General features: G+C 43.7%; 1 protein-coding gene across 2 annotated transcripts in view; it reads left to right on the top strand.

Moving 5' to 3' along the window:
* The first annotated feature begins 5,360 nt into the window (after positions 1-5,360).
* Positions 5,361-14,218, top strand: part of LOC116792237 (high mobility group protein HMGI-C-like) — a 51,705-nt gene continuing 42,847 nt past the window's right edge. The window contains exon 1 of one of the 2 annotated variants that reach the window (XM_032699035.1): positions 5,361-5,502. Coding sequence is in view for 1 of the 2 variants with exons in the window: in XM_032699033.1 (XP_032554924.1) it covers positions 5,681-5,704 (24 nt within the window). In the remaining variant the exon portion in view is untranslated. Of the gene's footprint in view, positions 5,503-5,653; positions 5,705-14,218 lie in introns of those variants that run through there. The other variant, XM_032699033.1, reaches the window with a different exon arrangement.

Consider the following 14,218-nt stretch of genomic DNA (forward strand, 5'->3'; position numbering starts at 1 on the left):
TGGGAATGCATTTCTGCACCTCCTCATTCCTACACCTGGGCCTTTGCTAAAAGATAGTTATAACCCCAACAGAGTGTGTAACAGCAACTCTCAACTTGGTTTATTGAGCCAGGATGGCAGACTGAACTAAGCAACCTTATTTATACTTACAGTGAAGGCAAAAGAGATAATTAGCTGAGGACAGAACAGGCAGCCTTTGCTCTTGGACTGTCTTACTTATGAGTGACCTGCCATTGGACATTGGTTCCTTCTCTCTGCCTGCTTGGGACACATCACCTGCAGAAGGAGATCACAGAGAGGTAATCTGACTAAAGTAATCTTCTGTGCTTCTGGAATGAGTCTAAAAGCAGGAACAAGCAAGTATTTCAAAGCTCCTTGTTGAAGTGACCTTGCTGCACACTAAGACGTACCAAAAGAGATGGACTAAAGCAATAGGATGGTTACAGGTATCTCATTGCTCTTTGTCTAGTCAAGCCTTGTAATTCTTCTTTGTTAACTAACTATAACCAGATAAAGTATGAGGACCTCTGTGAAAAGCAGTTGCTGTAGCAGACAAGATGACTTATGAGGGCACAGTTTCAGCAGCGTTTATTGAAGACATACTTTTTTGCATTGTTCTGAAGTGAAATATGAAAGCTACAACATTATTCTTCTGGTTTGATAAAACTGCAGGCATGGTGACAGCTCCATGTAATAGTGATCACTGAACACCTTGTTAGTCCTCAGAGACCCATGCAGAATTAAAGTTGTGTTTTACCAGGCGATACGCACACAGGCAGCGGCCTGAACAACTTCCAAGGTAATAGTTGTATTGCTAGCACTGGCTTTAAATGTTCAGGGAATTGTGTATCTCTGTTTAGGTATATACTGGATATCTATCACTGTGGCATTTCTGGAATTGCAGTCTGTGTTAATCAGGAGGCCATTATTAAACAGCCACAAATCACAGCCACAAGTAAGCAACATTTCACTCAGCTTTGCTTCCCTCAGTTTCCTGTATTTACCCAGACATGAAGCTGAAGTCTGAAGCTGCACAGACATGCAGAGGTATCTAGCACAGAATCACAAGCAGGAACTAAACATGTCATTTCAATATCTAAGGACTACCACTTCCTCAGCAGCACAGGGAGAGATTGAGAGAGCAGCAGCAAACGGGAGAGAGAGAGATGAAAGGACGGGAAAGGGAAAAAACTAAGGAGGGGGTACCAGTTAAAAGAGAATAGATAATCACCTAGAGGAAGGAGCAAAACAGAAGCATGAATGTTTAAATGAGGCAGGGAGAGAAAGATGGATGAAGAAGGATTAGAAGGTGAAAAATGGGAATGGAGAATTTCCAGAGGTAAAGTTGAAATAGAAAAGCATACAACAAAAGGGGAGCTTCATTAAAAAGAAAGAAGGGAATTATCACAAGGCAGGCACAGGAATGAGCACCTGCTGTAAAGAAAGCTCAGGACTGGAATATTGCAAAGAGAACAGTGAGGTCACCCATGGCCAACAATTTGCCTTGTTTCTCATTAATGCTGAGATGCTAATGGCTACTTTCTCCAAACCTCCTCTTTCCTGGGGTACCCTTTCTTTTTGAAATGTTCCACTTCAAATACAAAATTGAGGCAGTTTCACCAACAGGGGCTCCATCCCTGCTGTGTTGAGCTTTCAGGTTGAGTTGGCTGTTCCAGACAAGTCTGAGTCTTTATCAGTCAACACCAGGCTCTTCCTTTAATGTATGTTACCTGCTTTCCTATTATTGTTATTGCTGTTATTATTTCGACTGCCACTTTGTTACTAAATTTCATTCAGACCTCGATCATGGTCAAATTCAACTGTGATAATCATTATTTAAAAAAATCTTCAAATAGTAATAAGCAAAGGAAATAATGTTATCCCTCAGACCAACAAAAAAAATTATTTGAAAAATATGCTTTTCATCAGGAAACTTTCATTTACTGAAGCTGTTCCTGGAAATGTTTTAATCAACCAAAGAGGCAAGATGGAGTTCACTAAAGCAGGGCTTTATCTGGAAGACTCTGTTGTAGCAGTGTCAGACAATCATGCAGTCTGATGGCTACAGGCAAAAAGAAAACTGGGCTTGTATCACTTGAGAAGGATCATCTCTGATGGCACAGTGTTTCCTAATATACTGGAGGCATTGAAGGAAGAGTGCCTCCTATGGACTTCCTGCCTCCATAGCTCCAGGGGGTTTTGAGCAGCCACAAAGGGCTGTTTTGAAAGGCTGATCTGCCTCAGGCCTACAACCCTGTAAGATCTCAGCCACTGTGAAGGGCAGACCGAGCAGCTGTTTATGATGCCAGCAAATAGAGAGCCCTGAACCTGCAAAAATACACTTGTGCATGTATTTTAGCAGGAACGTGCTCTCTGGGGTATGTGTTGTCTTGGGATTTGTATGTATGTTGCTGCTGTGTTTTCTAGTTAATTTTTCATGGTTGTTAGGCCTCTGCTCTTTTCAGTTCTTATTGTTCCCCCCCAAGACAGCCAAACAAGGCCTTGGGTTCAGCTTTCTGAATCAGCCTCCACAAACTTGACTAGCCAGATCTCCACAGGGAACAAAGTCACATAGATTTCTGTGACAAAACCCATTGATCTGACAGGGGCTGAGATAAATCTGCCTCAAAAAGTTAAAGCAATAGAAATCCGGATCCGCAACGCAAGATTTCAGTGACAAAAACAGGGAGCTGACAGGGACTCAGACAAATCCATCCATGCCAAGTGACTGTGCATTCGTTCCACACACAACTGCCTGCTTAAAGAGATAGTGATGAGAGATCCCCACACAGCATCTAACACGGCATCAGCATTTGTTAGGAGATTAGTGTCAGGAGGGAAAAACACCCAATTAAAGAGGTATTACTCTGCCATTGGCGGATTGGGAGTAAGTAGCAATAATCATGCCAGCCACTGCCACAATAACACTGCTCTGAAGGAAAACATGGAATGCAAAAGAGTTTGAAGAAGAAAGAGAAAGCAGAGAGTATTCACAGGTTTGGAACTGTGGCAGTGAAATAGCTCAAACAAAGATAACCAGCTCAGACTCCAATTTAAAAATGTATGGGATCAGGACAAAAAGCAGTCTACATAACAAAATGGCAGCTACATCATTCAAGGCCCACGTGTTCCTGTCCAGCTAGGAGAGTTCTAGTTTCTACAGCAGAAACAGTGACTGCAGGGGGATAGGAGCTGGTGCTCAGTGCAGGCTATTGGTGCATTTATACTGCTGCAGCACAGACTGCTTAAAACATGAGAACATGAGAGCATGAGGAATGCCTTCCTGGAGCAGAGCACTGGGACATCTGGTCAAGAGTTCTGTTTCCCCCTCAGCAAAAGGACACACTCTTCAGGGAGAGCCTATGAGCTGTGGCACTTGCTGCTGTTTCCCCACTGCCTTCAGAAATGTTGGATCAGTGGTGCTCGTGGATTCATCCCTGCCCTGTTCTGAGTAGCTACTTGTGGATCTGTTCTTGAATTTGTCTAATAACTTTTGAACCTGATGGTACCACATGCCTCCTTTGCAGGCTGGCTGGTGACTTTTGTTTTTTAAAAAAGGAAGGAAGGACTAAGAAGGGGACTGATTGCTAGAGCAGTAGCCTCATGCTTGGAAACCTCTGACTCCCATTTCCTGCTATGTTGTAGGCAAGGTGCTAAAAGTGAGGCTTGTAGATTCTTAAAGATGACAATTTTCAGAAACAAACAGTATCTAACCCCCATTGAAATCAATCAAAAGGAAATAGACTCCTCAGGGCTTTTCAATTCAGCAATTTGAATTGCAGTTTTGCATTTCATGGTTTGAAAAGTGCATCAGCCAACTCTGCATCCGTAGGTTTCTTAAGGATCTTTAAAACCTTGCCTTTAGTCTCTGTGCCCTAACCTCCAAGTTCTAAGGAGAGGATTAGAGCTGCCCATCTCAGGGAGATGTGATAAGGAGAAACATATCAGTGACCTTGAAGGTTCATCTGCTAAGGCAAAGGAAGGACATGTAGGGCCTGAACCATCTAATGAAGATTGAGAACTGTCAGAGGTTCGTGTTTGCCAGAGGCACTACACTGAAAATCAGCCAGCTGACCTTTCCACATGACACACATGACACACAAGCCAGTGTAACCACGGTGTAGTCAGAGGGGACAGGAGGTGTGTGGAGGTGAACAGTGAAATGCAGCCGCAGGGGATGCTGCAGACATCTCTCTCTCTCTCTGAGTCTGAAATGTCCCAGCTGTGCTGAATCCACCCAATGACAGCTGCCTTGTGTGGGGTCAGCTCTGTCACCTCCCCATGCTCCCCAACTAAAGGGAGCTCACAAGTGCTACATGGCCTTTACAAACTTCTGCAAGACCTACATCATCTCTGGTGTTAGTGCTGGCTGACCTGAGGCTTCTGAAGTGGAATGCAGGCCTGAGTCAGAAGTCTACCACGGTTGTCAAGGCACTAACCCCACATCCTCAGATGACAACAGTTGTCACAAAACTTGTCACTAACTAGAAAATCCCTGTTTGCACGTGGTTGCTGTGGAACATGACAGGGAGATGCTGCCTGTGTGGTGGCGGGAGCAGCTCCTGTTGGATTTCCCTCTGACTTCCCCTTCCAAAGCCATAGGCATTTGTCTTGCTTGCCTGCTTTCTCACTTGCTGTTCTATCTGCTAACAATTCCAACTGCCCATCTGGTTTCAAGTTGCTCATCAGTTTTCTTGCCTAGGAATGTGAAACAGCACTTCATGCGCTGAAGTAATTTTTCTGGAAGGGATAAAACACTGCTGCAGCCAGGTACTCTATTTACAGCTTTGAGCACAAACTCAGCATCCCATTGTTGTTGCTGTAAGCACCAGTCTCTCCATGTGAGCAAAATGAGAATGGCTTTGATGTGGGGATTTGCCTTTTAGGGAGCATACGGTATGGGTTAAGGCAGCATAACCCACAGACCAGAACACTCTTATGGGATGAGCAGCACACTTCTGGCTTACCAGATGCTGGCTGAGTCTGGGCCAAGGTGCTGAAAAAGCAGTAGTTTTTCACTTTAGTCTTCCTGGAAGGTTTCAGTGCTAACTGCTTTAAACAACTTGGTGCCTTAGACCAAGACCTAATGACTGCATAGAAATGTAATCCATGTAACCTGTGACTGAGAGGTGTGACCTCGTGTCTCAGAAAAACTCCTTCAGCTGATATTACCCACAGGTGATTCCCCTTTGGGCCTAAAAGGCCCAGGCCTCTGATTTAGTATCTTAAGGAGATGTGTGTGATTTAGCTCTTAATAGCATCTATCTCTAATACACTTCTTTGCAGTGTCATTTAATGGTCAGAAACATCCTGGAGCCGTTCTGATGCTGCCTCCCCTCCACAGGGAGGAGTCCTCCCATAGGAGGGCTGCCAAGCCACCCCACCTGCCTCCCGTGCTGGCCCTTTAAATGTGGCAAGTGCGAGGCAGCTGGAGGCCTTAAGGAGCCATTTGGCGCCATTTGCCTCCCGGCTCCTGTTTGCTTTGTGTCCCCTCCTGTGCTGGTAAGAAGTTTTAACTGCTCTGATACTCCTCCTCTGCTCGCTCTGAAAGAGTTGGTGCTTTCTTTCTCCGGTGTCTTGTGCTTTTTGACTTGCGTCAGAAGTAATACAGAACAAACAAATGGGTGCAGAGAGTGAAGCCCCAAAGTTTCCCCAGGCTGTAGTTTCCTGCGTTGTGGTGATGTGTGGTCTCCTAAGGCCGTGTGTGAGTATTTGTGTGCTTTAACCTGATCTCTATTTCCTCTCCTAGGACTAGAGGGATCTAGTTAATATTAAAAATGTTATTCTGGTAATATACCTGCCCCTTACCCTGGTTAAAGTGAAAAAGCTTTTCATAAGACACCCAGTACTTGCTGCATTTATCATGTTCTGTATTAATTCAGAATGTTCTCCACGGTTGTATCATAGTTGTCTTATATCACCAAGCTTCTAAATTTGTGATAACTGGCACCTCTGCAGTTATAGAAAATAACTGTTTTACAGTGTCAGGCACCCCAGCAGGAAAAAGCTCCAAGTTCTAGTCTTGGCTCCCTCTCAAGTGTTTTATCTTCTCCTCACTGTTTGATTTGTGGAGATGCCCGTACTCTTTCAGCTCTACAACACAGGTGCTCAGTGCCCTGAAAGGGCTGTGGGGTTCCTGAGCTGTGTAGAGCATCATTATTATGGCTATTTTTATAGATAAGAAAAAGCATGTTTGCAGCAAACAACAAAAAAAGTATTTCCCAGCTTTGAATGTGATGTATAGAAAGACCTATATTGCTCAGCTATTATGGTACCTCATATCAGTGAAATATAGGGGTTTTCCTCAAGTTGTATTACAGCTGCAAAATCTGTTTCCTGAAATATTAGGTGTGCCAGCCAGTTTGGATGTAAATAATAAGCATGTCCTTTGTTGGCTTTTTAGAGGCACAGGAAAAGCCATTTGTTCAAGCTCCATCTTGAACCTTCACTCTCGAGGAGTAGCTGTTGGGTGTCTGTGTGTGCCCTGGAAATTTAATTTATCTGTAAACAGGTTTCCTTTGCTCCACTTGGGACTGTTTTCTCAAGAGAGGTTAAGCTGTACTTCAGGTAGCAACGAGCACTGAGAACAGAAAACAATTTATAGAGAGTTTCATAGCGATATTAATCTGAGCAGGTGTCTGCATCAAAACACCTTAAGATAGGTCTCCTAAAATCCAGGTACTGCCTTAAAATCTGTCATATTTATTAACACTTAAAGAAACTACAAAAGTATAGATAGTTAGTTTATTGAGCATAATAGACATTCACCCTCTCAGGGTTTTTTTTTCCACACTTTTCAATGCAGTATTCTAGAAATTTAATTTAAAATTAGGTACTGTTTAATTATGCAATCCAGATAGTGGAGCTTTAAGTGAAAGGCTCAAATATGGTTATGTTCCTGATAAAATAGATGAGATTTGACAGTGCCATTTTAGGGCATTGGATTATTTTCTCATGCTCCTGTCCTCCCCAGTGAATTTATTGTAATTAAGAGCTAGTGCTGTGGGTGCACTGTTTAGCTGTACCCTAAAAATAAACACATGCAGAAACATATTATTCTGACTGGCAGGTGCTTTGGTCTGCAGGAGGGAGCAGATTTTTGGGGACAGCAGATGAGCTGTGTTATTTTAATGGAGTTGGGGTTTGCTCAGGCTCTGTAGTAAGAGGCTGGAGGCCACTGTCAAAAGCAGTATCCTCTCTCATGCTCCAGAGGGATGGGATTTTGTGCAGGAAACACTGCCATTTTTGACAAGCAAAAGAAACTGTTCTTACCCCATAACAGATGGGCCTAGATATAAAGGACCTTCAGCAAGAAAAGGCTTAAGCATCCAAGTGAAAAGATAGGTTTTTTACCCCACATGCAAGACCTACAACACTCAAGAACATGAGTTAATTGCAGAGTGGTCAAGAAATAAAGCCAGTATGGCAATGTGTAGTACTGTGCAATCTGTAGTGTTCTCACTGCATCCACCTCCTTCCCTCAAGTCTGAGCACTGATCACAGCAAAGGACTACCTTCTTTTTTTTTTTTCTTTTTTTTTTTCCCTTTACTTATTCTGTCAAACCTTCCATATCCCAAACCTCAGCACCACTGGAGCTGGTGAAAGGCATCAGTGCACACAGTCACAGGAGACACTTGGCAACATCACTCTAAGCTCAGTTACATGGGATGAAGAGACAAAAGTAAAAACTCAGGGGCGGAAAAGAATTGGATTTATTTTAGTCTCATGGTGTTGGTATGGCTGTCAGTGTTTCTTGGAATGTGTACACATTAGAAGAGGTATTCTTTATAAATTTTTTATTGATCTTGTCTCAGTGACAGTGATTAATAGTATTTTCATCCAAAAATGTCACCTCTGCCAACAAACCTGAATTTTCCCCTTTGCATGCTTCTATTCCTCCAGTCTCTGGAGAGGATTGATAGGAGGGGAAAGTGAAGTTGAGGGGGAATATTCTCAAGGACCACACCATCACCATATGTGACTCCATTAACCCAACCAAGTTCCTTTATTATCACTTCTTATTGCAGTAGCATTTTGCATCTGCCAAGTGGGGGCATCTGTGTTAGATTTATGTATGAATGACAGAAAGGGGTTTCTTATTTCATAGATTTCAGTGCCTAACGAGCTGTGCACAGGAATTGTATCAGACTATATTCAAAGACTATTAGGGCTACATTGCTTGGAGACTGAAGTATTTTATAGCTTTTAGAGAAATGAATGTAAATGCTGTGTTTATTTCAGAAGGACTCTGCCAGATTTCCTTTCTTGTGCAGAGAGGCAATTAATTTCTAAACTAATCAAACAAAAGGTGATGCAGCAGCAATACATCACCTGCTGCCTAGTGCTTGCCCCTCCTAATTTGTGTGTTGAAATGTAGTCTCTGCTGGTCTATCCCTTGGTATTAAAGCTGAGGAAAGCTGCAGTTCAGCAGTGGGTTTTAACTCAAAGCAGATTATTCATCAGAACTGGAAGATTTGTTTTCCTGTCACTTCCCAAAACTGGAAAAAACATACCATTTTTTTTTTTTTAAGTTCAAGCTCAGAGCTGTATGGTACTTAGCTGACTGCCTTCTTTATGGAACTGGAGGTAAACTGAAGTACCTAAATATCTTTGTGAGCTGTCTTAAACACCCACTGGAGAGGGAGAATAAACACAGTGTGTGTTACTGCTCTGCCTGGGAGGCTGCAGCTAAATCACTACCAAGGCTGAATGCTCTGAAGGGTTAGGCTGGGTCTGGAGTGAGAGATTCTCCAAACACCATGTGGGATACCAAGAAAGGGAAACCAGCTGTTATCAAATGAAATTATTGCCCTCTAATTTCTCCCTTGGGGTAGGAAAAAACTTCCAGGAAAAAAGGGAATTGGGCATTCTTTTGCCTCCGAACTGAGTGAATTTCTGGGATATTGGCTGAGAGAACCACTCAATAAATAAAATGATTGCAGATGAACTTGAATGCTCTTTGCCATCAAAAAATGGGAATGTTACGTGGCTCCTTTTACCTGCTGCAGACGCAGTTACTGCTGTGTGCCAGCAACTGGGTAGTGCTGGATGGTATTAATAAGTTGAGAGGAGAACGTGCATGTCCATCTCCTCCGGCCACATTCCGTGAATGCTGCTTATGTACAGCTGGCTGGTTTGTCCCTGTTTTGCCTGTGGGTCTCAGCCAGCAGTCTTCAGGTGCTGAGGTTGAAATTACCAGGCTGCACGTGAGGCTGTGTCCTCAGCAGAGATTTTTCTTGTTAACTGATGATGAACTTGTGTTTTCCAGTAGGTGTGTGCCCATGTTTGTGTGGGTTCTCCATGAATGATTATATTTGTGTATCCCCCAAAGGATGTGTGTGTGTTGTGTTCCTGTAGGTGTGTATAACTATGCTTTCCATTCCACACAAAAATATTTGCTTTAGATACAACTTCTGAGAGTGAAGAGGCAACACTGGAAATATTTGTATAATAATTACTCATGGAAGGCCAGTACCTGAACATGTTGGAAATTAATGTGGTGGAATGTGTATGTGATTAGTCTGGATGCTGATGATATCTTGATGAATACTTTCCTTCACTTTAACTGATTCTTTTTCATGAGGAATATACAACAACACTGTAATGTTGAGTTAATGAAGGTTGGGTTTTATTTTGGAGGACATATATATAATTGCAGGGAAATAAAACATCTGTGCAATGTATATTGCATATCTGTATCTGTCCTTAATTGTTACAGTTTTTCTCTTTGGATTTTCAGAGCTGGAGACTGTGGAGTGTTATTGAATCTTTATTGCTTCTGAGATCCTAGATTGATATTTGGAAATAGCGAGCTCATCACTGATATGATTTTGCTTTCTGTGCAATGCAGCTTTAAATTTCTAAAAAGTCAAGGCAGCATCTTAAAATAAGATGCGGGTGCAGACTCCACTTCCTGGAGCCTTCGCCTTTGTTCTTTCTCTTTTTTAGTCTAAAATAAGTCATTCGGAATAAAAGCCTATTTTTGTTCCTTGTGGGTGGAAAGAAAGCTTGGCTCCCTCGTTTCTCATCCTGTGCACATCAGTGTGATGTATGTACACCCAGTGTTAGTATCTGGGAGATACCAGATAAAGCCTTCAGTTACTTTGATCTACTAGTCATGTGTTAAAAGTAGGAATAAAAGTTGCTTTTTTAAATGCGGAGCTTTTGAGATACTTGCAGCATTGTGCTTTCCACCCCTCAGCATTTTATAAATGTGGGAAGATAAAGTGAAGGCATCACTCAAACCATTGCATGAAGGCCACCCTTGCTGTAGAAGGGAGTTTTTGTAACACGTGGACATGAAGCACAAGGGCTTAGGGAAGGTGTGCTGTGGCCAGCTGAGGGGGCAAGTGGAATTTCTATAGTCCTGAGAAGTGATACTCAAATTACAGCAACAGAAAATAGAGCTTATGAGGTCACTTCTCCCTTTCTCTCTGCTCCCCAAGGCAGAGTTTGTGATACTTAAACCCTTTTTGACAGATGACTGTTTAGCCCGTTCAGAAAAACTCAAGTGATGGAGACTCCACAACTCCTCAAGGCAATCTGTTCCAGTGCTCAGCTGTCCTAATCGTTATTCACATTTAATTTTGGAGGACACCGAGGCTGACATAGCTTCCATGCAAAAGGAAAGGACTTCTAGAAAGTACAGGACCTTTAATTTCAGTGGGCTGTTTCTCCTGTCACATGTAAGATGGTCCCTTCCCAGCAGACAGAGGCATGGCATAGGTTGGGCACCTGGATCAGCTGCTAAATCACCATGTCCAGAGCTGCTTGTGAGCCTGAGGGCTCAGGAACTCACCCCTCCTTGTGGTGTGAGACCAGAGCATGAGTGCCAACACATTCCTTGTTCTCCCAGAAATTTTGTATAGCTAGGACTTGGGAGTTTGGTCCATTTTTCTGGGATTTCTGGACATGTGTAGGACATATACAGTAAATAAATATGAGAGACCCACAGCAGGGCAGGACAGCAGCTTGTGAGGAGTGACTGCACCTGCAGGGATATTTAGCATCTCCCTGTAATGTATGCAGGGAGGGGAGAGAGAAAGAGAGGAAGAAATAGAAAAATACACTAAAAGGGCTGAAGGATATTGAAGACGTTCACGCAAGGAGGAGAGGCAAACATGCAGAGGAAGGGATTTGGAGTCCTGGTACCTGTGTGCTCTTGTCCAGGTACAAGTGCAGAAGCTCAGTACAGCTTGTGTTCGTGTTCCCTTCTGCAGAAGTGCTGCTGTGTGAGCTGGCAGTGCTGATGTGAACTGTCACACAGGGCATGATTCAGCCCTGAGTTCATGTTACATCCATGTTACATTTGGGTGGGATGCTTGAGAAGTGTCCACCACAGTTCTTCAGGACCAACAGCTCATAAGCTTGTTCTGCAGGGCCAGAGCTGTCTCTGTGCCATACCTGACCCACACTCTGTGCTGCCACCAAACTAACTGTCAGAAGAATTGTTTGGTTTTTTTTTTTTTTTCAAGTGAAATGGGCGCTGCCAGGAAAATCTACAGGTCTAGCAAGGTGTGCTGTTGAGGGTTGTGTTGTCACAGTCACAGCTGAGGGGTGGCCAGAGCAGCTGACACAGCTTGTGTGAAACAAGCACCCACCTTGCTCTTATGATAATTGGAGGTCTTCTCAAAGGTCACTTAAGTGTCTTTGGTGGACAGTGGCCACTTGGATTATTCAGGTGCTGGGCTAGAGTGAATACTTGATCTTGTGCTGTTTAGCAAACCATTATTGGATATGTGAAATCTGAAGCAGACAAAACCACCCGAGACCATGTCTGTGTGCACTGGCAGTGGTTTTGTTTATTTATTTATTATTTTTTTCCTAGATGCATGCAGGGTAGCTGAGGTGCTCCTCCTGCAACTGTTGTGCCCAGAGTCTGTCCCAAAACATTCTTTCTCGAGTGGTCTCACAGCTCTCCATAGTCAGTAACCTTTGATTTTCTTGGTGGAGGAACGTTGTACGTGGACATCTGTACCTTTTGCCCCTCATGTAGATCTGGAGTCGGGAGCAGCCTGGAGTTGTGTGCCAGTGCCCTCTCTGACAGGGAGCTGGTTTTGCTGATGGTTTCCTGGCATCTTGGACAAACAAGCCATTCTCAGCTCTCAGAACTTTATTGTCAGAATTTTATTGTCAAAATTTTAACTGGTGCCCGTTAAATTTCACTGTTGCATTTGGTTTGGATCTGCTGCAAATTAAATCTGACTTCTGAACTGCTCTTTACAACGCTGTCTGGAAGGAGTCTGAGAGCACTACCTGAGCCAGGTCAGGCTGCTTTTCCTGAGCTCTCTTTGTGGCTGAAGCAGATAAAATCTTCCCTCTGCTCTCATCCTGTCAGGTGTTTCAGTGCACCCATAATATTTTAATTAAAATGGCATAATGGAGTAAGTCTAGCAGCTCTAGGTTACACAAATACCTTAGACCTGAGGGCATTTTCAGGCACCAAAGGGTTAACTGCACACAGTTTCATACTAGAATGGAGAAGGAACGACACCTTTTTGTTATCAGCCATTTTGGTACTGTCTTTTTTTAATCATTTCAGGCTTTGAACTCCTGCTCTGAAAGAGAATCTGTCTCCTCATCTTCAGCAGCTGCCAGGTCTGGAGGCCTAATCAATGCAGGTTATTGATAGCAAATCAATTAATGCAGACAAAGGATCAAAATTAAGGAGCTTTCACTAAATTAATAAGTGATTCCAAGTCTTTTAACAGAGTGCCTGAGATAAGGGCAGCTCGGTCTTCTGGGACAGCAGCCTCCAGTCCTGTTTCCAAAGACAATCAAATGGAGAGAGTGAGCTGTGCTTTTACCTTTTTTTTTTTCTCCCATTTAAATAAGCTGTTTTGTTCAGTAGGAAGTGCTTAAAATCTGAGTCCAGCAAGGCTGCCAGGAGGCAGGTTCTAAATGAAAAGAGCAGATTCATCTGCGTAAGGATGTCATGGTCTTGTTCAGCTGATTCAGGGAGGACCAGTTGTTTCAAAAGCCAGATTTATGTAAGATCCCAGCCAACACCAGAATTAAGGTTTGCTTCAATAGCAAATATACCTGAAATTGGACTGGAGATGCCCACAGAAACAACTAGATGCAGGAGAGCCTAGAATAATTTGGAGCTCCTGCCAGACCCAGCCCTTCTGCCCCATGGCAGGTCTGCCTGGGAGAAGGTGGGCCAGGCTCAATGCAAAATTCTTGCAGGTGATGTCCCTGCCCTGTTCCCTTCCAGGAAGGATCAGACAAGATGCCTGACACTCCTAGTACTGCCAGCATAGCAGTCCCATGGCCCTCAGCCTCTCCTGGAGGACTGGATGGAAACCTAAGGGCTTGGAGTTCCTGGTTCAGCCCAGGGAAATGAATGAGCAGTGCTGTGGAGGAAGGATAGAGCATCTCTGGCAGTTTCCATGTGGGTAGTGCTGCCTGCTATCTCCTTCTATTTTCCTGCTTAGTAAGAAGGGCATTCTTTGAAATGCCAGAAACTCTCCTGCTGTGACAGTAATTAACAGGGATGGAGATGGAGCTGGGAAGTAGATTACAGGAGCACAAATACAGCATGTAGCTCACTGAGGGTGCAGAGTGCTTCAGGTCACTCCAGGAGTCTCCCTTGCAGTCTGGTGGAAACACCATCTCCCTGTTGGGTCACATCAGGTCTGTGTGCCACTGGTGCTTGGTGCTGTCCAGTGGGACTGGATGCTGATCCTGGGGCTGTGCAGGCTCTGTGGGCTGAGCATGGAGGTGAGAACAGTCTGCTGGCATTGCCAAGGCACCATGAGAAGGGAATCAGTGGCTTGGCCTTCTCTATGCGCTTGATCCTGTAATGACAGGGTAAAATCTGAATTAAATTCCTTTAGGTTTTGGTTGTTCCAAGCCATTATGTGTTAAAGAGTACTTTTTATATGCTGTGTGAAAGATTCCTCATGACTGAAATGGCTGCAGCTTCCAAAACTTCTGTCTAGAAGCTTGTGCCAGAAGTGCTAATACTTGGATGAATATATGGAGATTTACAAATGTAGCCCTTGTCATAGCTGATAGCAGAATTGTACCTGAATGCCAAGCTTTATTGGGTCAGATTTCATGTAATCAAAGGTTGATATTCACCTCTTCCTGCTGCTCTGTCTACTGATCTCTGCCTGGCTGTTGGCACCCATTGCCTGTTCTCTTTCTGGCACTGAAATCCAGTGTGTTATCTTCATCTGCCTCTGGCCTTAACACAGCAACACAGCTGATGTG

The sequence above is a fragment of the Chiroxiphia lanceolata genome, chromosome 11 (genome assembly GCF_009829145.1).
Source record: "Chiroxiphia lanceolata isolate bChiLan1 chromosome 11, bChiLan1.pri, whole genome shotgun sequence".
In the NCBI taxonomy this organism is placed as follows: Eukaryota; Metazoa; Chordata; class Aves; order Passeriformes; family Pipridae; genus Chiroxiphia; species Chiroxiphia lanceolata.